The 24242-nt window shown below is 51.6% G+C and overlaps 2 protein-coding genes across 3 annotated transcripts; one reads left to right on the top strand and one right to left on the bottom strand.

Moving 5' to 3' along the window:
- The first annotated feature begins 1770 nt into the window (after positions 1-1770).
- Positions 1771-3856, top strand: LOC119256522 (ankyrin repeat domain-containing protein SOWAHA-like). The gene is given in 2 exon segments (XM_037524340.2): positions 1771-2914; positions 2917-3856. Coding segments are annotated over 2 exon segments (1644 nt in total). The 3' UTR covers positions 3417-3856.
- A 6023-nt stretch (positions 3857-9879) lies between these two features.
- LOC119256521 (protein Shroom1-like) lies at positions 9880-20439 on the bottom strand. Of its 2 annotated transcripts, none has more exons than XM_037524337.2 (8): positions 20084-20439; positions 14658-15694; positions 14513-14568; positions 14079-14288; positions 13350-13922; positions 13129-13267; positions 12761-13033; positions 9880-12638 (listed from the first exon to the last, which is right to left on the bottom strand). In XM_037524337.2, exons 1-8 carry the CDS (start codon positions 20115-20117, stop codon positions 12297-12299), a joined length of 2664 nt encoding a protein of 887 aa, XP_037380234.1. In that variant the 5' UTR covers positions 20118-20439; the 3' UTR covers positions 9880-12296. The 2 variants fall into 2 exon arrangements, with proteins under 2 accessions (XP_037380234.1, XP_037380235.1); XM_037524338.2 differs by lacking the exon at positions 20084-20439 and adding an exon at positions 19520-19553.
- Between the last annotated feature and the right edge of the window lie 3803 nt (positions 20440-24242).

Raw genomic sequence — 24242 nt, forward strand, 5'->3', positions numbered from 1 at the left:
CATTCCCACCAACAGTAGATAAGTGTTCCTTTCTCTCCACATCCTGCTGGTCAACATTTGCTCTTTTTTCCTTTCCTTCTTTTTTTTTCTTGTTTTTGTTTTTTGCCATAGGCCCCTCTGACAGGAATTAGTACGTATCTATCTCATTGTGGTTTTGATTTGTATTCCCTTATAATAAATCCCACCCTTTCCCTGGAGCTGCAGCTGAAAAAGCTTCTCCCACCTAACTCACTGATCTTTAAGTCCTTGCTTCATTGTGACCTTGATGAGTGGGGTCCTGACCACAGGCTCAAAATTACAACTGGTCCCTCCTCTGCTTTTGCCTTGCTTTATTTCTTCCGTAATATTAATCTTGCATTTTATATAATTTCCAGATTCACTTTATTGCTTCTGTTCCCCTCCACCATGTGACCACCACAGGTAAGGATTTTTTTATGTTTGTTTTTTGTCTTGCTAACTGATGCATCACTACCTTAAAAGATCCTGGCGCCAAGGAGGTGCTCAACAGATGTTTGGGGATTAAATGAAGTTTGTCAACATAGCATGACTGATACTTCGACTTTTTTATTTTATTTTTTTAAGATTTATTTATTTATTTATGCATACAAGAGCTGGGGCACAGGTCAGAGATGTGGGGGAGGGGTGTGTGTGTGAGGGGAGATGTGAGAGGATCCACCAGAGACAGAGCGGGGAACAGAACAGGCAGACTGGCTGAAATACACTGCTGAGGGGAGCAGCGAGCGAGACAGGAGAGGTCTGCCTCGCCAAGTGGGTTTATCCCTGGCCTGCGGGGGTATGGGGGGTGGGGGGTGGGGGGGAATCGAACTTGTTTTGTAGAGGCTGTTGATTGTTTCATAGTGCGGTGCTTAACCCCTTGCGCGCCACCAGGGAGGCCCGACTTTATTATTTTAAAGCACGAACATGCATGCACATAAACGTAGGGGATAGAGAAAATATTTTCAAAATATTAGTGGTTTTAGGTGCTTTTTTACCCTCTTAAATTTTCCTATGGTTTTACCCCCAAAATTCCATGTGAAAATATACTACTTCATCATGAGAAATTCGCGTTTTAAAACGCGTCACCTAAGCCTCTAGTGAATGCATTGCCAGTCGCATTATCTTTGCTGCAAACTGTCTGAAACCGTTATCCCCTATAAAACGCAATGGACAACTGGAGAGGTACTAATAGCCTTGGAATAAGTGCTAGCTTTAAAATAATCGCCCGGTATTTTGCGGTAGCTAAATATTTCTCAAAGGAATACAAACCTTGCCTCGGGTCGCTAGTAACCGCTGCCTCCCCGGGGAACACACCCACCTAGCAACGCGAGCCGAGCTGCAGCCTGGTCCTGCGCCTTTAATTCCCGGCTGGGGGTGCGGTGCAGAATTTCCGCTCCCGCACTCCCTGGGCGGCGCTGGAGGCAGCTGTCACCTGTAAGGCGAGCGCCGCGCGCAGAGGCCGACGCCCGGCGCCCATTGGGCAGCACAGAAAGGCTGAAACCTACCCCGGAGCTGGGGGCGCGGCGGGGCGGCGGAGGATGCGCGCCCCGGGCCCCTGCGTCTTGCTCGCCGAGACAGCCGGGACTGGCGGCGCCGGCGAGACCGAGGTCCAGCTTCGGGGACACACCCGTTGGGCCTCGGTGAGCGCGATCAGGTGAGCTCCGCCCGGGCGGCGGCGACTCCCAGAACCCCAAGTCCGCGCGCCCTAGAGGGCGCCGCGCCGCGCACCTGCCCGGCAGCCGGAAACAGCGGGCGGCGCGGGCCGGGAGGACCATGGCGCTGGCCGCGGCTGCAGCCGCCGCGGCCGCGGGGGTGAGCCAGGCGGCGGTGCTGGGCTTCCTGCAGGAGCACGGCGGGAAGGTGCGCAACTCCGAGCTGCTCAGCCGCTTCAAGCCGCTGGTGGACGCCGGGGACCCGAGCGGCCGCGCCGCCCGCAGGGACCGCTTCAAGCAGTTCGTCAACACCGTGGCGGTGGTGAAGGAGTTCGACGGCGTCAAGTTCGTGGTGCTGAAGAAGCTGCGGCCCCGGGACGCACCAGAGCCCCCGCCCGCCTGCGTCCCCAGCGCCCCCGAGGCACCAGCCCCGCCGTCGACCATAGCTTCGGTCTCCTCGGGGGACAGCGCGGCCCAGGAGCGGCGGTCCACGGAGCCACCTGAGAACCGGACCCCGCCATCAGAGCCCCTGGACACCCCTGCCTCCGAGCCCCTTCAGCCAACCGGGGAGCTGTTGCTGGGCCTCGCCCAGCTCCCACGGGGGGCCTCAGAACCCGTGATTCCAACCTTTGCGTTAGCCCAGCCCTCGGAGGGATGCTCAGCGGATCTGGCCCCACCGTCTAGGGCCCCGTCCGAGGGGACCCTGTCCGACGCAGACCCGCCAGAGTCGGAGCCTGGACCTGGGGCCACGGAACAGCCGTCGCCACCACCCGCTCCGCGCGCGCAGCCGAAGAAGCCCTGCATGCTGCCGGTGCGTTACATCCCGGACACCCCGGCTTCCCGCTTTCGGGGGGAAGAGCTGGCCCCGCGTCGGCAGCTGTCGGAAGAGCGCAGCCCGCGGAGCTCCCCGCTGCTGCTCCGGCGACTCTCGGTGGAGGAAGCTGGCCCCGGCCACGGTGCGGCGGGCTTGGGCCGCTCCCCGTACCTGAGGCGCCCGTCGCGCGCTGGCCCGCGTCTGCTGAGCCCCGACACCGAGGAGGCGCCCGCCACGACGCCGCCGGCCGCCGTCCCCCTGGAGCCGACCGAGCACGAGTGGCTAGTGCGGGCGTCCGGCGGCCGCTGGACCCACCAGCTGCACGGGCTCCTGCTGCGCGACTGCGGTCTGGCAGCCAAGCGCGACTTCATGTCTGGCTACACGGCCCTGCACTGGGCGGCCAAGAGCGGGGACCAGGAGATGGCGCTGCGGCTGGTGGAGGTCGCCCGGGGTGGGGCGTGCGGGTCGATGTAAACGCGCGCTCCCACGGCGGCTACACGCCGCTGCACCTGGCCGCGCTGCACGGCCGCGAGGACGCCGCGGTGCTGCTGGTGAGGGGCCTGGGGGCGCAGGTGCAGGTGCGTGACCACAGCGGGCGACGCGCCTACCAGTACTTGCCGCCCGGCTCCTCGTATGCGCTGCGCCGCTTACTCGGAGACCCCAGCCTGCCCGGCTGCACAGAGTCCGATTCGTCGGGCGCTGGAAGTGGCAGCCTCGCGGTCCGGCGCCCGGTGCAGGTGGCCGCCACCATCCTCAGTTCCACCACGAGCGCATTTCTAGGCGTCCTGACCGACGATCAGAAACTTCAGGACCTGGCTCGAGGCTTGAGGAAGTCGGGCTCCCTCAGCAAGCTCTTGGGTGCTTCACCCATGGCACCTCGTAAAAAGACTAAGATGCGCAGTGGCCTGCCAGCTTTTGCTGGTCTAATGCCTACGCTGCCTCCCACAACTTGATGGGCCCGAGGACACCGCCTGGTTGATGAAATCGGTCCTGCTCCCCACAGTCTGTAAGCCTGCCCAGGACAACCTCTTAATACCCGTGGCTCCATCATTTTTTCAACTTTGTCCACCACCTGGTGGACCAATGCTCCAGCTTCTGGATGAAGCTTGACCTATCTCCAGACATGGAAGTCAGATCTCCAGAAGCCACGCTTGAATTTTGGAGGAGACTTGAAATTTAGGATCAAAAGTTAAGGGGGCAGCAGCTGGTCTGGCCCGTGAATGAGTTAACAGGATGTCTTGATACCCGTACACTCCCAAGCCAGAGCTAGAGCAAGGGGCTCTTTAAGTGTACTGTGATGTTGGGTTATCTGTCAGCTTTCAGAGAGTACTGGTTTTGTAATTTGAGGCTTTTATCCTGTTTTTAAATTCTAATGAGGTAAAAGAATTTTCATAATAACCTTTTGAAATTATATTTTTCCATTTTTAGGCAAAGTGCTCAGACATTTTCAATTTTTTGCTAAATATTTTGGAATTCTATTTCAAAACAAAGATGATCAAGATCTAGAGGAAATTAGTCCCAAACAACAAAATCCTTAAATGTTTATCTACCTCATTTTAGGAAATCAAGATTCTGGAGTCTTGAACACAGAACACCATGGTGACCATTGTGAATGTAATGAATTTCAGTTGTACTGTTGACATTGAATATTAGGAACAGATGCATTTTGGGAGTCTAGGTGATTTAACAATGAGAGAAAGAGATATTTTGGCAGGTACTTTTAATTTGTCCTATGGTGAAACATAAACATGTCTTTGCCACTGGCGATGGCTATTTTGATTTATTGTGAATATTTAATTTTTTAAAGTGTGGTTTAATTGTGAATTGCACCTTTGTGCCATATTTCTGAATCTGTGGTTTTCAAATCTGGCTGAGCCTTTTTGCGCTGCAGAGGAATATTCAAAGGGGGGGCGGGGGAAGTCATAGCATTGCACCAGGAAAATAACTGGTTACATAGTGAGGGATATAATTTTATATGAAAGATCTGTATAAATAAAAAGTATGATACCCATTTTGAAAAACCATCTGAGAGCAAACTTCTTATTCTAAAAATAGTAAATGGAGAATCTTTGCTCAGTGACCCTGGAGGGATGGCTTAACCTTTCTGGACCTTTGTTTCTGCTGTAATGGAGAAGATTCATTGACATTTCCAAGATTTCCCAGGCTCAACAAGTGTAATTTTAATGACTCCTTTTCTCTTTCAAAGATGTGAGATCTATTTGCTCAACCAAACTTTTTTCATATCATATTGTGATGATGCTCTGCTTTTTGCAAATTGTGCTTGCATGTCATTGGTTATTTCAAATTGTTTTTGTGGCACAGGGTGGTGGGGCTCCCCTCCCAGTGAGGCCTCTGAAATTACTTAGGGTAGTCCCTTCATGGAATGTTATGATTTAATCATTAAAATAAAGTTTCCCCATTTTCTTCTTGCTTGTGATGATGTACTTCCATTAAAAGTCTACAGTATTTTTGGGCCTCCCCAGTGGCGCAGCGGTTGAGCGCTGGGTTGCGAAGCTGCCCGTGGCCTCTGCGGCGCCGGTTTGATCCCCAGCTGCTTCCCGCAGACCTCTCCTGCCGCCCGCTGCTCCCCTCAGCAGTGTACCTCGGTCCTCCTGCCTGCTCTGCTCCCCGCTCTGCCTCTGGTGAATTCTCTCACCCTCCCGCGCTTCTGACTGTACCCAGTGCATGTATAAACAAACAAACAAATAAAGAAAGAAACATGCCTCTATAAAAAAAAAAAATCTACAGTTTTTGCTCCCATATTCTTTTCCTTTTAATCTATTTAATTTCTCCCCCCTTCTCCTCATCCTCTGCCTCTTTCAAGCATTATGTTAGTTTGGATTGCTCTGCAAAATACATCAAGCACACACAGATATGGTAGCCAAAAACTGTAGATAAATGTGGGCCCAGATCTGACCTTTTTACCTTCCTTGCCTGGAACATTAGCTAAGCTGAATAAATTATATTAAGATGCAAATTAAATCTTCTGCCTTTGCAGAAAAATTGTGGGAGGCAATAATTATAGCAATGTGAGTAGCTGCAGGTCTAGAAGACAGAAAAAAATATTAGAAATTCTCCATGGTAAAAAGAGGCTTCTCTTAGGGTAACAAAGATTACAAATGCAAGCATCACCTGCTTTGAGAAATCAAAATCTAAACCAGAAAAGTAGTAAAAACAATAACTGATGTTTATTGCACAGAAAAAGGAGGGCTAACTGAATTGCCAGAAGAATCTTTGTATTTCAGAAGGGTGTGCTGCAAATTTTCCAAGTGAATGAAAACATTGGGCAAGAATTTAGTGTCAATAAGCCTAAAATACAGGTGTTAGAAGCCACTCCCTTTTCCTGGCAGGCCAAGACCTTCTGCAACTATAAGGGACATTAGCAGGAAATTAGAGTTTGATATACAGATAGAAAGTTTTCAAGAACCATAAATGGCCCAGCAGGGGTATACTGGTAAAGGATATTTCCCAGCAACTGATGATAGTTGTTTAGTAAGTTAAGGCAATTTAGCTGGTTAGAATTGTTCCAGAAAAGAATCCCTTTTAATGGGAGAGGAATTAATTGTTGATGTGGATGAGTCATAACTATAGCAAGCTTTTAAATAAAATTTTACACATCCTTTAAAGGAGGTTGGAGGCTGTTCTTGAGCATGTCTCACCTAATGGAGATGAGGCTATGGGTAATGCATTATGTAACCCATATTTATTAACTGTAGGACACAGTTAATAATAACTACTTTGTAGGTATTAACCACAACCTTAGAAAGCGTGTACTTTTACAACTTTTAAAGTGAGAAACTGAAGCCTAAAGAACTGTAAGTAACTTGTTGGGACCTCACAGGTAGTACATGTCAGAGCCAGGGGTGCATACTGGCACTCTTTTCCATCTTGCTGTCCAGTTGCAGAAAAGCAAGGTCTCATCTCAGCCCTTTACTCATTTAGTGACCTTAGGCAATACCCTCAATTCTCCAAACTTCACCTTCCTCCTCTGGGGATCCTAAGACTGCCAGTACCAATCCTACAGGCTGTGGGGAGGGAGCAACACCTCCAGTGAGTAGGTGGAGCTCTCTACAAACTGTAACACCAACCTGAAATCTTCTTTTTCTTTTTTTTTTTTTTAAATTTTTCATTTGTTCATGCTTTATTATCTCTTTTCTTTTTTTTAAAAGATTTATTTATGCATACAAGTGCTGGGGTACAGGCCAGAGGTGTGGGGGGTGAGAGGAATCACCAGAGACAGAGTGGGGAACAGAGCAGGCAGACTGACTGAGATACACGGCTGAGGGGAGTAGTGGGAGAGACAGGAGAGGTCTGCCACGCCATGTGGGCTGCTCCCTGGCTGGCTGGGAATCGAACTTATGCTGCAGAGGCTGCGGATTGCTTCACAGTGCAGTGCTTTACCCCTTGCACCACCCGGGAGGCCCCTTATGCTTTATTTCCTTTCTTTTTATATTTATTTATTTATTTGTTTGTTTGTTTGTTTATTTATTTTTTTTTACAGCTTCCACTTTTTTTTAATTTAAATTTCATTTTTATATTCCCCATACAATTACAACCCCCTTATTTTGACCCCAATCCCTTCTTTCCCCGCACCCTCACCACTCCATAGAGTGTCTCTGGTTCATAGTTGTTTGTTGATTTTGATATTTTCTTTCTTATAATTATTCTTTTTCCTGGTCCCTTATTTAAGTTTTCTAGATTCCTGCTATGAGTGAGACCATCCGGTATTTTTCTTTTTCTTTTTGGCTTATTTCGCTGAGCATGATCCCTTCCAGCTCCATCCATGTTGCTGCAAATTGCATGTGTTTATCTTTTTTGAATGCTGAGTAATATTCCATGGTGTATATGTACCACATCTTCTTGATCCAGTCATCTGTTTTTGGGCATTTGGCCAAAATCTTAGCAGGAGTATCCATAGTGTTCTCAGACTGCACTGAAAAACCAATAGCTCTGATTTGTGGGTTAGCTTTATACAATCATTTTTTACCATGTTAGTATTTGTACTCATCAATACCAATAAACGATAAGGAAATACCCACAAAAAGGAAATTATCCCACATGCAGCTGTGATGTCACTTTACTTAAAGTAATTATATCGGGCCTCCCCAGTGGCGCAGCGGTTGAGCGCTGGGTTGCGAAGCTGCCCACAGCCTCTGCAGTGCCGGTTCAATCCCCAGCTGCCAGGCAAGGGTCCCACATGGAGCGCAGACCTCTCCTGCCACCCGCTGCTCCCCTCAGCAGTGTATTTCGTCAGTCTGCCTGTCCTGCTCTCCACTCTGGCTGTGGTGAATTCTCTCACCCTCCCGTGCTTCTGACTGTACCCAGTGCTTGTATAAATAAAATAAATCTTTTTAATAAATAAATAAAATAATTATATCTGATGGTGCAAGGGGTTAAGTCACAGCACTATGAAGGTGTCCGCAGCCACCGCAGCACAAGTACTTCGATCCCTGGCCAGGGAGATAACCCACATGGCACAGCAGACCTCCCCTGTCTCGCCTGCTGCTCCCCTCAGCAGTGTATTTCAGTCAGTCTGCCTGTCCTGTTCCCCACTCTGTCTCTGGTGAATCCTCTCACCCTCCCCATGCCTCTGGCCCATACCCCAGTTCTTGTATTCATAAATAAATAAATCTTTAAAAAATAAATATATCTATAAATATATAGAGATAAGTAAATATATAGATAGATATAGATAGATTTATTTATTAAAGATTTATTATTTTAAAGATCTAGATAGATAGATATCTCCTAATGAAGCATGGTGACCTGAGCTAAGCAACCTGGAGAACTTGAGTAACAACCTTTTGCTTAGTTCCCGCTGTACCAGATGCCACTGCCAATGTTAATGATGAAGCAAGATGGACCTGAAAAATCCTGTGACCGCTGACCCTTTACTCACTTCTTGGTATGTAGCCACGTCATATCTGAGCATGTACAGCTGCCGATGCAAACCCACCCAGAACCTTGTAGAAACTAAAAGTGTGTATATAAGCCCCTGACTTCCTACAAACAGGGCTCAGCCTTTGGATGCATATCCGCTGGGCCAGTACCAGTACAATAAACCTGCTTCTTGTTAGCCCTGATGTCCAAGTTACCTTTGTGCCATATAAAGTAACTCTCCTTCCTCTAGCATCCCTACCCCCCCAACCCCCCCCCCCACACACACACACTCACCTACCAGACCTAAACAGCTGTTATTCAACCAATTGGGCTGAAAGAACGCCCACCACCCTGTTATAAAGCTTGGTCCACTAGAGCTGCCTTTTTTTCCGTGATGAAATTATTTTTACCTTTTAAAATAGTTACATAGAGACTATTGCTCTCCAGATAGCACTGTGTATTGAACTTCAATTCTGACCGCACCCTTTCAAAACTGCCACACCTCTGGACTTGAACCCCGTGTGACAGCTGGGAAGGGTAAGGAGGGGGAAAGGAAGGGAGGAAGAGAGAATATGCATCTCCAGACTTGTCCTCCAGAGGAAAGAACACCTTCCAGGGGGAAGCTGGTGCTGATTTAAATATCGAAGACAACAGGAAAACATCCACAGCGACTAAACTGCAGCCCAGGGGAATAATGGGGTCGTCGGGAAGACGGCCTTATAGAAATAGCAGCCACACCCCAGCCCTCGCCTTTCACCTCATCTCTCTACTGTCGTCACCCACATTTGACCTAAATTTCCTCTTAGGTTTCTGATTTACATGTGAATGATTTCCTCCCCACGGCTCCGAGTTTACCCAGCCGCCGCCGGGTACTCGGTGTGCCGAGTGGGCTGCAGGCGACAGATTGCGCGCGGGCTTGCGACGTTGCTTCCCGATGCGGTTTCCAATTTACAGTCTGAAGGTAAAAAGTGCACTAATTAAATCCATATTAGGAGCAGCAGCAGGGGCGGGATGCAGAGCCGGGGAGGCGGCCGCGGGGCTGCCTGTTGCCCAGCAACAACCCCAGCCCGAAGCCTGCGCTCCGCAGAGCCCAGGGGTTGGGGGTTGGGGGTTGGGGGGGCTGGGGGGTTTGGGGGATGGAGGAGCAAAAAGCGACGCAGACAGCTTGAGATAAGGGCAGAAACCCCAACAGAGACCCACGTCGCCCTCTTTTCCACGGAGGAGCTGTAAGGTTCTTTGTGATTCTGGTACTGATACTAGAGAACACCACCCCCGGCTTCCCTCCTGCTCATTAACCAGCAACTTTCCAACGAAGGCCTAGTGGCAAAGGAGAACGAGTCTGCCTTTCCATGGCTGGTTGACCAGAGTGTCTTTCCTAGAGAAGCAAGAGGCTGCAGGCCCAGCATGGACTTAGCTCGGCAGGACGAGGCGAAGTCTGCAGGGCTGGGCCGCAGGGACCGCGGCGGGCGGCAGCGTGGGAAGCGGCTTCATCACAAGGAGAACAGCGCCCTCTGCTGGCAGTGCCACGCAGGCTGGCACTCTCTGGGCTTCTGGTCTCCCAATAAAGAACTGTGGTGCCAATAAAGAATTCCTATGGCGAGTTCATTCTTGCTCTCCGAAGGAATATGGCGTGGAAGGAAAAGAAACTGAGACTAGAAGAACGGAGGCTAGATGGAAGGACAAACAGAGGAGGTGTGGCCCTACCTTAAGGGTCCCCTTTATCTGGAAGGGACAAGAACAGAAGATTCCTATTTCTCCATGTAAAAACCCAGAACGGAATCAAAGTTCAATTTAATGGGACATTGCCAGTCACTATTTCTCATGCTCCATCTGGCTGGAACATCTTTGTCTGAGATTCACAATTTCCACTGGCCTAATGGTCAATGTGTTTCTAGGACTATCACAATAGGGGAATGTGATGGAGACATACAGGGCAGGAGGCATAAATAAGTAAATTCTATCCAGAATGTGTCTCCAATCCAGCTTCTACTCCACTGAGGACCTTAAAGAGGGGGCCCCACCCACAGTGTTCAAAGAAGCGAAGCATAATGTTAGAACCGCAATGCCTCAGCAGGAACTCCATATGTTTTTAATAAAAAGGCACAATGTGAGCATTGTTCTGTGCTCAATAGCACAACTGTTATAACTAATGCTTCTGGTATGAATATGACCATTTAAAATTCCCAACCAGTTGCACTTAGTGACAATATGCATCAGAAAACAAGCCCAGCAGCAGGGATTTCTCACTTTGAGGCCAGTTGGTTTTAAACACACACACACACATGCTTTTTTTGTGTGCCCAACTTCCAGAAATACACTAGAGTGTTTGATGTACAATGTTCTTGTCCCTGACATTTGCAGCTACAAATAATAAAGTAGATTTTCACATGTATATTTGAGAACATTGACTCAGTGTACAGAGGACTGATGCACAAATAAAGGGGAGAGTGTAACCTGTTTCAGAATAACATACCAGCCCACCCCCAGATCATCTCACTAACACATAAGCAGGGCTGCCTCTCCAGGTCTTCAGTCTCCACATGGAAGTCTCTGCATCCCTCAGGACTCACCTTCAGCTTCTACCTTCAATTCCCACTCTCCCCCCCCACCTCAAGTCTGGCTGAGTCAGTGGAGTTTCCAAAGGAGAACTGAGGAAACTCAGTTTTCATAACAATTGGAAGACAAGAGGGCCTCCCTGGTAGCACAAGGGGTTAAGCACAGCACTGTAAAGCTATCTGCAGCTTCTGCAGCAGGAGTTTGATCCCTGGCTGCCCAGGGAGATACCCACATGTCACAGCAGACCTCTCCTGTCTCCCTCGCTGCTCCTCTTAGCAGTGTATTTCAGTCAGTCTGCTTGTTCTGTTCCCCACTCTGTCTCTGGTGAGTTCTCTCACCCCCCACACCTCTGGCCTGTACCCCAGGTCTTGTGTGCATAAATAAATCTTAAAAAAAATAACAATCGGAAGACAAGAAAGTTCTGAATCTTGGAGTGAATGCCCCCAAATATCCAAATGAACTGGACATTTATCAGGGTTTTTTTTTTTTAAAGATTTATTTTATTTTTATGCATACAAGAGCTGGGGTACAGACCAGAGTTGTGGGGGTCCGGGTGTGGTGGTGAGAGGATTCACCAGAGACAGAGTGGGGAACAGAACAGGCAGACTGACTGAAGTACACTGCTGAGGGGAGCAGCGGGTGAGCCAGGAGAGGTCTGCTGCGCCATGTGGGTATCTCCCTGGCTGAGGATCAAACTCGTGCTGCAGTGGCTGTGGTCAGCTTCATGGGTTGCTTCTTAACCCCTTGTTAACAAAAGCATTGGAAACCATTTCCAATTTGGGGTTTTGTAAGGGAAGCAGTAACCCCAGATCCATTACTGAAGTTGGAAAATCAGCAAAGGAGAGCTGCTCAGCCAGGCAGGCCTAGGCTCTGTGGTAGTGATGTAGTCACCGGAAGGAATTAGGGAATACTGGTAGCAGTGGAGTTGAAGGTCTAGCATCCACCTGGTCCATTCTTTTTTCAAGTCTTCCAGTATTCCTAGCAATTCCCAGCCCTGACTGAAGTCCTCCCACAAATCCCACTTCTGCTCTAGTAAATAGGTAAACAAGATCCCTCCTCCAAGCTATGCTACAGGTTATGCACAGACCACGCAAATCAATTTTTATTGATAAAAAGCTGTTATGCATCTTAAATTGAAGTGCTCCTTGACTTATCTCCTCTCCTTTCAACAAACCCTGATACATCACACAAAAAGGTTTGTGCTTTTTAAATCCATCAACTCATTATCAAATAATCGACAAGATTGGGGTAAGACCACATGAGCAGACTCGTAAGAAGTATCCTGGAAAAGCCGGGCCCACGTCTTCTCCATCCCCAGAAGGAAGCACAGACTAAACCAGTGTCACCCCAGTTCCGTGAGTGAGAAGCACAGACAGTGCGCCCCACCTCCCCTGCCCCTAGTTGAGAGGAGAAGGGAAGGGCACTTTATGGTGAGGTCGGATCCCTGGGACCCAGGCTGGTGGGCGAGGCGAGGGAGGTGAGGGTCGTTGACCAAGGCCGCTCTTGACAGCGTCCAGTTGGTCCTGAAGGTGCCGGACACGCTCGTCCAGGCAGCGCTGCTGGGCCAGGACGGCGGCCTTTCCGGCCAGCAGGGCGCAGTAGGCGCGCAGCTCCTGGGCGGACAGCGTCCGCGCCAGCACCTCGCGCAGGGCCCGCTCGCGCCGCGCCACGTGCTCCTTTAGCTCCTTGGCGTCCTCCTGCTGCCGCTGCAGGAGCCGGAGTCGCTGCAGCAGGGAGGCCTGGAGCCGGAGGGAGAGGGGGCCGTGAGCGGGGCGAGGGTGCCGCCGCCCCCGGGATGGCTCAGGCCAGAAACCAGAGGCCCCACACCCGGCGGCCCGCGCTCTTTTTCTGCCCCTCTTACCTGCTCGTCAGGGTCGCTGTCTGCACCGGCTCGGGTCAGCGCGCCGCATACGCGGGCCAGGCGACTCCCCAGCAGCAGCAGGAGCCCAAGCACGCGCTCTAGGTCGGCCATGAAGCGACTGAACCGCTCCAGCTCGCGGGGCGCGCAGGCCTGACCTACCGCGGCCTCCAGAGCTGTCCCGCGCCTGGCCCACGCTCGCGCCACCTCTTGCAGCCGCTCCCGCTCTCCCTGAAGGTCCTGCAGCATCCTCTGGAGGAGATCGGCCAGCTCCACCTACAGGCAGGGCGTGGGTACTTCAGCCTCGGGCCCCTGACCTCCCAACCCAAACTTTGGACTCACCAAACCTCCATCAGCCCCTCCACACTCACTTTCTTGGTTTGAATGCTGTTATTCGGCTCAGAAAGAGCGTGGCCACGTGGCTGGTCAGGCACAGGATGGGTGCTAAGACTTTCAGGTTTTGACTCCTGAGAAGTTGGCAGGAGCTGGGTAGAGCTAAATAGGTAGGACCTGGGGACAAAGCCAGAACTTTCTAGATTTTCCAGACTCGGAATGCTTAGAATCTCCCAAGTCCCTGGTGCCCTTCACTCACCCTGGTTCAGAAGTGCCAGCAGCATTAGTTCCAGCCTCCCCACAGACTGACCTCATGGCAGCCCAGACTTCAGCTATAGGAATCAGCCCATCTAGCAGGGCCACAGGTGGCTCTGGGCTGGGGTAGGAGGTTAGAGTGTCACTCAGAGAGGGGTCCAGTCTGGCCAGCTCCTGAACCAACTCTTCTAGGCGGGAACTGGGCCAACTTGGCCTGGAACCAAGCTGGTCAATGCCCCAGGCCAGGGCAGTGTGGTCAGGTGGTCCTGTTGTATCACAGCCTGGAGGTCCCAGGGTATCCACTGGGAGAAATTTGGGGGGTTCACTCCCTGAAGCTGCAGGGGGCTCAGTAGTCAGTAGTCCACTGGAGTCAATGGTTGGGAGGTCACCATTTGCAGTCCCAGAGGGGCTATAGCATGTTGGTTTGGAGACATCCACAGAACCAGTTAACTCTTGCCAGCCGTCACCTGCCCCTGAAGTCTCTGGGCATTTATGGAAGGAGTTCTCTAGGGGGGTTGTAGCCTGGTCAGCCCTTTGACCCAAGCCTGCTCCATACTCCTGGGGAGAGGCATGGACACTGGAGGTGGAAAAGAAACAGAATCAGATGGCTGAAGATAAGTGGAGACGTCTAAGAATTACCTGCCACCACCCACTGCTTGGGATCCCAGGAGAGTTTCCTTCTAGCATTTTGCAGATATGTGTGGAATCTGCTTGCAATCAGGCGGGAATTCACCTGGTTGGGAGCCCCAGGGGGACATGGGAGTCTGCAGATGATCTCACTCTGACCAGCGGGGCTTCTTCCAGGAAAACATCATCATCAGGAAGAGAGGGGAGCCGGGCAGACACAACACAAGTCTCTGAGACCCTCTTCTCATAGTCAGTGGAGCTGTTGTGGGGGCCCTTTGCAGGACACACCACTGCAACCTCCTTCTGAGTGGGAAACCTGGAGGCAGAGACACTGATCACAGCGACAGGATAGAAGCTCTTGGAGGTGCACCAGAGAAATAGAGGGTTGTTGGGGGAGCCCAGAGTGCAGTTTGCAAAGGACAGAGTCAGAAAGCTGAGACTAAGGATAGGTGAGAGACAGTCTCCTTTTTAGAGCAAGAACAATAAAAGCTGCCCCCCCCCTCCCCAACTTCAGTCTCCAGAGTGACCCAGGTCTCTTACCTAGATAGTCTGGTCTGAAACAATGGTCTCGAGGATTCTGCTCCTTGGGGAACAGCCTAGAAGGCACAATTGGATAAAATGTGGCTTAAGGTTTCGATTTTGCAGATGTCCTCCACCCTAAGCCTGCAGTCTCTACCTTCCATACCTGGGATATGGGCATGGCCCCTCCTCGATCTCCCCAGAAACCCAAGATTTCCCCTGAAGCGCTCCTACTCCGAGTGGTAGGCCTGTAGGTAACACCGAGCTTCAAGGACCCGGGTTCTGGGTCCTCCGTGCCACGGGGCTGGCTCTCAGGCAGCCGTCTGATCTCTGCCAGGGTCCGGTGCTGCAACTCCTGGGGCTCAAGCCTAGGGAGGCCAGGGCTGGAGCACAACTCAGCCGAGCGTTCCCCTGACAACCCACTGGCCCGCCCCACGCGATCCAACTTCCCTGGCTCGGAGAAGCACCATTTTCGCTGCTGGTTGGCGAGGTGGCCCTGGTCGCTGGTCCCTGGAGCTGGAGCCCCAGGGTGCGCGGGCTCCACTTCGCAGCCCGGGTGGCTGAGTGAGGCGGAGCGCGGATGCGCTATGGGGGGCCTCGCGGTCGCCCCCGGCCGCAGGCGGGCGGGCAGGCTCATGCGGAGCTCCTTGCGCTGGAAGGACGTCTCCCGCAGCACTCGCCTCTGCGCGCCCTGCAGCCGCTGGCGGTAGGCAGCCCTCGAGGCCGGCGGGCTGGGCGGCTCAGCGGCCCTCGCCGCGGCCTCCGCCTCGGCTGCCAGCGCGTACAGCAGCGGGGTGGCCTGCCTGCTGAGCGGCCCCGGGGTCCCCTGAACCTGTGGGAGACGCGGTTCAGTGCATGCAGCGGCCGCAGGCCGGGGCTGTGGGGATGTGCGCAGGGCCGCGGCGGGCGCGGCGGGCGCGGCGGGCGCGGCGGGCGCGGTGGGCGCGGCGGGCGCGGGGCCACCCCACACCACGCGCACATAGTCCCAGTCTAGGTAAGGAAGGAGGACGGTCTCAGGAGACAACGTGCGCGGCTCGGGACCGCCTGAGGCCGCGGAGAAGGAGCTGTAGGCCGAGTCGGCGCGGTTGGACAGACGCCGCAGGTCCAGGCTGCGAGTGGATGAGGCTGGGGAGGCGCTGTGGCTCCCAGGACCTAGGGCCTCCATGCCTTGTGGATGAGAACCGAAGCAGACTAACCCGGGGCCTGGAAGAACACAGGTGAGGTGGTGGGTGAGGAGCTCAGCTTATGGGTTAGAATAGCCTGCTGGCTGCTCCAAAAGAGAGCCGGTGCTTACACATACCCTCCCTTGTCACATGGTCCTTAGTGCCCCTTCCCCACACCCCAGGGATAGCAGCCTTGACAGCCGCTGTGAAGGTTGGGGGACTCAGTTAAGGGGATATTGACTCCTAGCGCGGGCCCTGCCAGGGTTCTCCTGGCCTGAAGGCCCAGCCTCTACCTTGTACCCCCTGAGAATGTACCCATGCTGAGAATGTACCCATGCTGAGAATGTACCCATGTTCTTGCTCTCCCTCACCCTGTCCCACCCAGGCTGCTTCCTGGAAGCTTTGTTAGCGTCTCTCTGTGATCTTTCTCCCATAAACAATGGTCCAGGAGGCTATGAGATCATAGAGGGCCAGGAAAGGAGGAGGGAAGACCCAGGTTAGGGGGCAGGGGCAGCATCACAACCTTCTTCTCTTCCTCTGTGCCAGTTATGTTCCAGGTGCAATATGTAAATATTTATCTTGAGCCTCACAACTGCTATCTGCATTTTATAGATGAGGTTCTGAGGAGAAAATGATTTGCCCAGGGGCACACAACTGGCGAGAGGCAGCACTGCCTGGAATCTGGGATTGCCTCCAAGCCTACTGCAGCCAGAATCAATTTCCTACAAGCAAATCCTGCTGAAAACCAATTTACCCCCTGCCTCCCAGCCGCCTGAAGCCCCGGACAAAGTCCAAACCCCCCTACTGTGGGCAACAGCAGTCCCCAACTTCCCTCGAACTATTGGTAGATTCCAGAGTAATATGGTCCCTGCTTCAGAGACTCTGTCTTCTGAGGGTGACAGGCTCACCCTCCTCTTTGTCCTGGTACTTTTGCCCCTCCTCCAGGGCTCCCATGGGGTCCACCTTTTGGGATCCTCACAGTATCCTGAGCATCTCCGGTCATAACACTCGTCACCCTACATTACAATTGCTGGCTTGCTTTCGATTTCCTTTTCCCAGTCCCATCCCCGAGCTTCCTGAGGACAGGACAGACACTCATCTCTGCACCCTCAGTGCCTTGCGTGTAGTCCTGAAGAAGTACTTGTTGGATGGCAAGGGAAAGAATGGACTTGCAGGGAGTAGATGGGGTGACCGTTTTGATGGGGAAGAAAGGGGGCCCCTTTGATTTCCCCCATACCCCTCCCCTGCCTACTACTCTTCTGGGTAAGGGGGCAGCATGGATGAGGCAGTTGCCCCCACAGACAGACCAGGTTACTCATACATTATCCGAAACAACTTGGAGCAGCACTGGCCGGAAATCAGTATCTCCCTAGTGCCAGAAGGGGGACTAAGGGGAGGAGTTGGGTGGGAGTACCAGGGTCAGGGGTGAGAGCAGCATGGATCCTCATGCTCCAAAGGGTTGTGGGGACTTTGGGAGGCCGGGGCTTACCCCTGAGCTGCTTGGTGGGGAATACTGAGGAGAATGGCCAACAGGTGGGGTGGAGACTGAAAAGTAGGCTCATCTAAGCCTCCTAGACACTATTTGGAGCTCAGGGCCACCCTCGTGAGGTCACCTGAGGCTCAGGATGCTGCAGATTCCTGGTCAAGACAGTAGGGAGGTTAATGGTAGAAGGATAGGGTGTTTCTTGAGAGAGAGGCAGTACCTGCAACGTTCCCCAGAAGGGCTCTCAGAAGACCTGGGATCAGAACACCGCTAAGCCCAGCCCTGCAGGTGAGTCCTCACCCTCAGGCTTAGGGCCTTTTCACTCTGGACTTAAGGAAAACTAGAAGCTACTCTAAGTAGCAGCCCCTGGGAGGACAGTGGCCTCCTCTAGGAAACCCTCTCAGGCTACCCAGACACCACCCCTCTCTCTTAGTGTCTTCTGAGCTGGGTCTGAGAGCACTGTTTACCTTGGCTTATGTTGGCTTGCTGCATCAACAGGCACAGGTGACTGTTCAAATACACAGATGTTTCCAAAGAAAGGCCTTGGAAAATATCTTATTTGTGACTTACTATGTTGACAAAGGATTGTGTATTCACTAAATGTAAACAGCTTGTGTGGAGAATAAAAATGTGTGTACATATGTTTTCTAGTTGGCCCTAATTTGTCTAGAGGAAGCCTTTGCAGCCACGACCCCAGTAGGTTGAAACCCACACAGGATGCTGACAGTGTCCTTTCCAAAACCGACTGGGTTAGGCTCCAACTCCTTGAGTGTTTGTTTGGGGAGTCTCAGCACAAAAAGAAATGAGTTTTCACACTTGACTGGTTGTAGGGAGCCTACAGCCAGACCCCACTTTGGGGGGTTGCCACATTCCTGGAGCTCTAGTATCAATGCCAGGGTCAGCTGTGGGCTGGGCGACATAGTCAGTGCCTGCATAGGACAGAAGCCCAGAGGCTGCAGCTCACAGAGCTCTGCAGGCATTTTGCTTAGCCTAGCCAGACCAGGGGAACAGCAAGGAATCCCTAGTAGAAACCCACCAGACTGGGATCCTGCAAAGAGGGCAACTTGCTATTTGAGATATATTTGACACCTGAGTAAAACAGCAAAGGAAAAAAAGGAGACACAAATGACTTGAGTGTTCAGGGTTGGGGGCCAAAGAGGTGGCAGCAACAGTCTCAAAAAGGAGGAAGCTGAGATGGGGACTGGCCAAGGGGAGCAGTGCTCTTGCAGTTTGGGCTCTGTGGGCTTTGTAGTGTTCTTGGCAAACCTGGCAAGCAGTGGGGAAGTCAGGATGTGGGTCTGGACCTTACCAGAGAGGTAGGACCAGGCAAGCAATCAGACCTAGGTTTTTAGTTAGAGGTTGTTGGGGACACAGAGGAAGACAGTTTCCTGGATAAAACCACTTGAAAGCAACAGGAGCAGACCCTGGTAAGGTGACCAGAGAAGTAGATAACCTCAAATACTCGGCAGTGTTCAGGAATTATCGGTCCTGGGAATTCCTCAAAGGCCACCTCCCCATCAGACTTCTCTGTGGTCTTCACCCCTCCAGGGGTGAAGTGTCTGGACCTGAATTCCAGCACCCCAGACTAGATCTGACCGGGCAGGTATCCTGGGCAGCTGCCAGGCTCACCCAGTCCTCAGCTGCCCCGCACCCCCTCAGTCTGTCTGCCCCCACGGAGTACCCAGCAACAACTGCTCTCTGCTCGCTCAGTTTAGACGCAGTCAGCGTGCCTTGCTCGGGGAATTCGGGCTGCCGGGCCCCTGGGGAGGAGCGCCCCGCGGTCGTGGAAGGACCTGGTATCCGGGACTTAAACTCCGAGTCGGAGCGCGGGAACAGGAGCGGCGCGGGCCCGCGGCCGCAGGGGGCGGCAGAGGAGCAGCGCGCGGCGCGGGGCCCGGAGGCCCGGAGGGCAGATGGCCGCTGGCGCGCGCGTTTCTCGGCCTTTCCTGTGGGGTTCACCTTTGGTGAGGAGGGCTTAGTTTGCCTGTAGGGGAACAGAGCGGTCTCGGACGGGCGCGGCAGGGACCCTCCGGGGTCTCCGTGGCCCGAGAGGGGCGGAGGGGCGAGGGCGCCACGGCGTGCCCAGCCCGCGCGGAGCTCCTCCCGCGGCTCCGGCAGCTGGCGGGTCCGCGACAACCCCCCACCTTCCCCCGCACACCCCCTCTCTGAGGAGCACAGCCCCGCAGCCCAGTGCAGACCAGATTCCGCACAGAGTGAGCCACCTCCAGACCCGGGACGCGCGGCCCAGAGCCCGCAGCCAACACCCGGCCCCAGCCCCCCAGCTCGCCCCAGCCTGCTGCTCCCCGTGGGCTCCTCCCGCGCCGCGCGCCTTCGGGCCCGCCCCGGAGCGATCCCTCCGCCCGCCCTCGGCCTCGGGGGTACCTGAGCTCGGGTCCCAGACCAGCTCCCCGGCGCCCGCGGCCGCGCGGCGACCTCAGACTCCCGGCCCCGGCGCCGACCCCACCTCCCGGCTCCCGCGGCTGCGGGGGAGGCGCCACGTCCGGCCGCCAGGGGCGCGAGCGCGGAGCGGCCCCGGGAGCCGCCCACCCCCTCACGGTGTCCACCCCTCACGGTGTCCACCCAGGACCAGGGGCGGACACTCCCCCCCGCCGGGCGCAGACGGAGTGTAAGCCCAGAAGGGCTGCCGCGGCGCGCCCCCGGCCCCCGGCCGACCGCGCCGCGCCCCCGCGCCCCTGACGCCCCGCCGGCCACCGGCGCCCGGACAACGCCCTCGGTAGGGAATCCGGGCCCGGCCCTGAGGACAGGCGGGCGCCCATTCCTTTCACCTTGGCGAAGAAAACAGCCCCTCTGGGTACGGTTCGGATGGGAACATCCCAGATTCCCCCTCCCTCCAGAACCCCGTCTCCTGAACTCGTCAGCTCCTTGACTCCCACCGGGTCTCTTTTCTCCCATTTTTGCACCCTGTCTTGTCATTTCTCCCCGTACCTGGCATAGTCTCGGTCCTCCTGGCCAGCCACATGGACCAGCGCACAGGCTGCTGCCTGTGTCTTCATTTCAGCTGCCTGGGGCTCACAGGCTGGAGTCCGGCTCTAGCCTTTGAGGATATGCATGTCTCAAAGAATGCTTTGTATTCATCAGCCACTGTGCTCTCCCCCCAGCTGTGTCGTGGGCGCCCCTACCCCCACTTTCCAAACCTCCATTTATGAATAATGGCCCTATCAGGAAATGCCCCATTCCTAGAAGGGGCAAGGAGGCCCTTGCTGAGCCCCTTCAGCTGCCTCTGCTGCTCGTGTGGTCAGGTCGCACTCTCCGACAGAATCACCATGCCAGGGAGGGGCAAACCCTGCCCCCAACTTGGCATCTTTGACTGTTGGTAATAACCTGGACTGAGAACTCAGGCTGGGGAGAGCCTGCCACTTTCTGGGGACAGTGGGAGTCCAGGAAACTGTCTGCTTGGGCTTGTAGGGGGTGGAGGCAGCAGGCACCTGAACCTTATTTCTGATGGGTGCTTTTCTGGCTCTGCTCCCTCGTCAAACACCATCCCAACCCAGACATGAGCTTTAACTGGATCTGGAGCCCATTCTACTAAGAACCTCTTGGCTTTGAGAGCCTGTCCAGTTAAGATGCTGATCCACACAACTGGTCTTGAATTACAAGAGAGGGAACACAGCCCAGCAACCAAAAAGCCAAATCAAAATTGCTCAAGTTCTTAATTTATACTTTAAACTTATATTAAAAAAAAACACTTATTGAAAGCCATCAAGTAGACATTTTTCACAGCCATTCTTATTAACCCGCTCCATCTGCCTGCCCCTTAACTACTCTTACACATGCTACAGAAACGCTATAACTCCTAGAAAGCTGAAATCCTGCCCAGACACTTCTCATCTATTCTCCTCTAAGAAAAGCAGCCACTGACATCTGGAGTCCTTGGTGTCGCTGGAACGTGACCCAACATTCGAAGGTAGGTTCCTGATGTCCTCCTATTGCACATAAGCCATTTCAGAGGATAACCTCAGACAGCCGCTCTTTAATTATGACAAAACGAGATCACTGTGTGATCATATCTGAACACAAACATTGTCTAAGTCATAAAAATGACCAAACAACTTTCAGTCTTGGCTAAAATAGTGACTTCTGTCCTTACCAATTGTAGCTTTAGTTTCCTTCTAGTCACTCTTTCTAGACAAGCTTTATTAATATACTGAATCATAGAATTACTCTTGCTTCCCAACAGCATCCAACACATAGAAAAGTCCTGCTTCATTAACTCTCTCAAAGTCATTAACACAAACTTAAATCCTCTTAAGTCCTTTCTAGCATCCTTTCCCCATATCCTATCGTTCCCCCCACAATGTGTTCCTCCTCACTGCAACAGGCAATAAATCCAATTTATTCCATGACAGGTATGTTTCTGGTGGTCCTTCATTGGAGGGCACTGACATTTTATATCTCTTTATTGCAAAAACCCAAAGAATCTTGGAGGGGAGCAAGAGGAAACTGCTGCAGAGCTGGAGTCTCCTTTAGTGGTGGTGGTTGGGGATGGGACAGGTGTGGGGAGGACGAAGACATACACATATTTATCTTTCATTTTTCTACAGCACAAAGAGATGCCTGTGCCCCTCAGTATCTCAATACCAGGAATGGGGGAGTCCATATAAAGACCCCCTAGGTGACCCAGCTTAGCCAGGGTGAGAGTCACAGACCATGTTATCCCAAGGAGCTGGTGGGTGGGGAGGTGGTGGGCCTCCCTCCCATGTGGTTTGACACTTGTAATCACACTTAAGTCACTACACCACAGCAACTGCCCAACTCACAGGGTGAGTGATGGGACAGTGATTTGAATACAAAGACCATGTCTTTGGTGCCAGGACCCGTGCTAAGTACAATCTGTTATTCTTGGGAAGTAGGCATCATTATAACCCCATTTTTTCAAATGAGAACACTGAGTTTCTCCGAGGATAAATAACTTGACAAGTAGCTCATAAGCAGTAGAAGCAAAACTCAATCCCATTATGTTTGGCTCCAGAGATTGTTTTCACAAGGTCAGTGAAAGGAAGTTCAATTTCTGCACTGGCAATAGGCAGTTCTCCTGCCTTCCTGTGACTCTGCAGTCACTTTTATTTTTATTTATTTTTTTCACAAAACTTCCCTCTGCAGACCAGCAGCAGCTGCTCTCTGCCCACCTGTGACTACGCAGGTGTCTTTTCGTTCTCCTTTTCCTAATACACCTGTCCTTTTGAAATATAAAAAATAAAGAATTAAAAAAACAAGACAAGTGAAAGGAACCACAAGATGTGGATGTCCATGCAGGACTTAGATTACAGCTTGAACAGGACTAGAAAGTGAATGGGAAAGATGATTAGCAGCGCAACCTCAATCACGACTCCTCTCTTCGTGTTTTCTGACATGTACCTGGCTATTAAGCTTCATATGTTTTTTCCTGGGTTTTATTATAAAGGTACAGGACTTGTAGGAATACTGCTTTCTATAACTTCCTTTCAAGGTTCTGTGCTTTTTTTTTTTTTTACTCGAAGATTTACCTTAGACTCATCTGACACCAGTACATAAAGCTGCACTGTTCTTTTTAACAGGTGCATGGTTATCCATTGCATGATCATAAGTAAATTGGGTTATATAATCAATCTTTTATTGGTAGACATTTGGGTTATCCAGATTTTTGTTATTGTTAAAATTGTAATAAATAATCTTGTATTAATGTATCTTTGTTCACATTCCTAAGTCTAATTTTAGGATAAATTCCTAAAAGATGAATTGGATGTGGATCCTCCAGTGTCAACCACCCCAGGTGACACCATACGAATCAAAGAATTTTCTAGTTTAGTCCTTCCTCAATTTTTGACACTGAAAATCACGAGCAAGATAATTATCAGTACGTAAGTCACTAGGTTTTGGGTTAAGTCTGAAAGGTTTAAAAAGTTTTCAGTTTAAGTTTTATACTTCCTTTTTGTAAAGGAAATTGCATATACTTTGTGCATTTAAAAGCCGTTTGTACTAACTTCTGTGATCTGTCCATTTCCTTTGCCATTTTTCTATTGGATTATTGGTCAATTTATTATTGATTTTTAAGATCTCTTTATACACAAGGTAGTTAGCATTTTTACTCCATGTGTGGCAAATATGTTCCCAAGTTTGTATCTTTTGACTTTGTGGTAGCAGTGAATCTATAATCCACAGTTGAAGCAAAATATGTTTCTTTTAAATAGCAACTACATAGCTGTATTAATATTTCAGAAATTGTCATGTATTAGGAGAGTACATTAAAGAAATGTACAGAAATCTTTCAGCAAAATCATGTCTGTTTTTCAAAATCCAACAAAGCATGAATCATCACTTTTATATAAATGACTATTTATGTAAAAATCCCTTCGGGGCAAATTCATTTGCTCTGAATTCACCACATTTTCCCAAAGATAGAGCTTTATGGGAAGGCAGTCACAAGAAGAAAATGCAAAAAGAATGGAACTCATTCTCTCCTGTAGAAGCCCCTGATAGGCAAGGCCTCTAGGTAAGGCTGGTTAGGGACAGGTTGTTTCAGGGATTAGACCAAAGTTCCCTTTCAGATCACCAGTTCCTGGGAGAGAATGCTGGGCTGTCACATTCCTGCTGAGCACACATATGTCACCTTTTCCCTACAGAAACTGGGTAACACTCCCCCCTCCCACACACACACCTTCAGCTTCTATTTGCTTTAGTCATAACAACTCAGCTTTTCTCCTCTAGCCAGACTCTGAGTCCCAGGCCTGGGGCCATTCCACCTTCCACTCAAATATGACCCCCACATCTGTGGACAAAAGAGGATGAATGAGATAGATGGATACAGGCCTCTCACCTCTTCTGCCTACTCCAGAGGCTCCAGGACAGTTAGGTGGTGGGCACATGAGCTTTTCTACTTTGCTTTTCTGGTCTTCTGGGATCCACGTAAAAAATGTCCCCTAAGCTTCATTTTGATTCTCAAGAATAGAAACTAAGGCTATGAACTAAACCCAACTGCAAAAATATTCTTTGCCTAGAGAGGGGAACAGCTGGCTCAAGCCCAGGAATGCGTAGACTGCCCCTTCTAGGATCAGGCCTAATAAAAGGGATTGTTTCCAAAAGCTCCTCTTCTAAAAGTGCCCTTTTC

Source organism: Talpa occidentalis, unplaced genomic scaffold (genome assembly GCF_014898055.3).
Source record: "Talpa occidentalis isolate TD23 unplaced genomic scaffold, MPIMG_talOcc4v2.1 talOcc4.302, whole genome shotgun sequence".
NCBI lineage: Eukaryota > Metazoa > Chordata > Mammalia > Eulipotyphla > Talpidae > Talpa > Talpa occidentalis.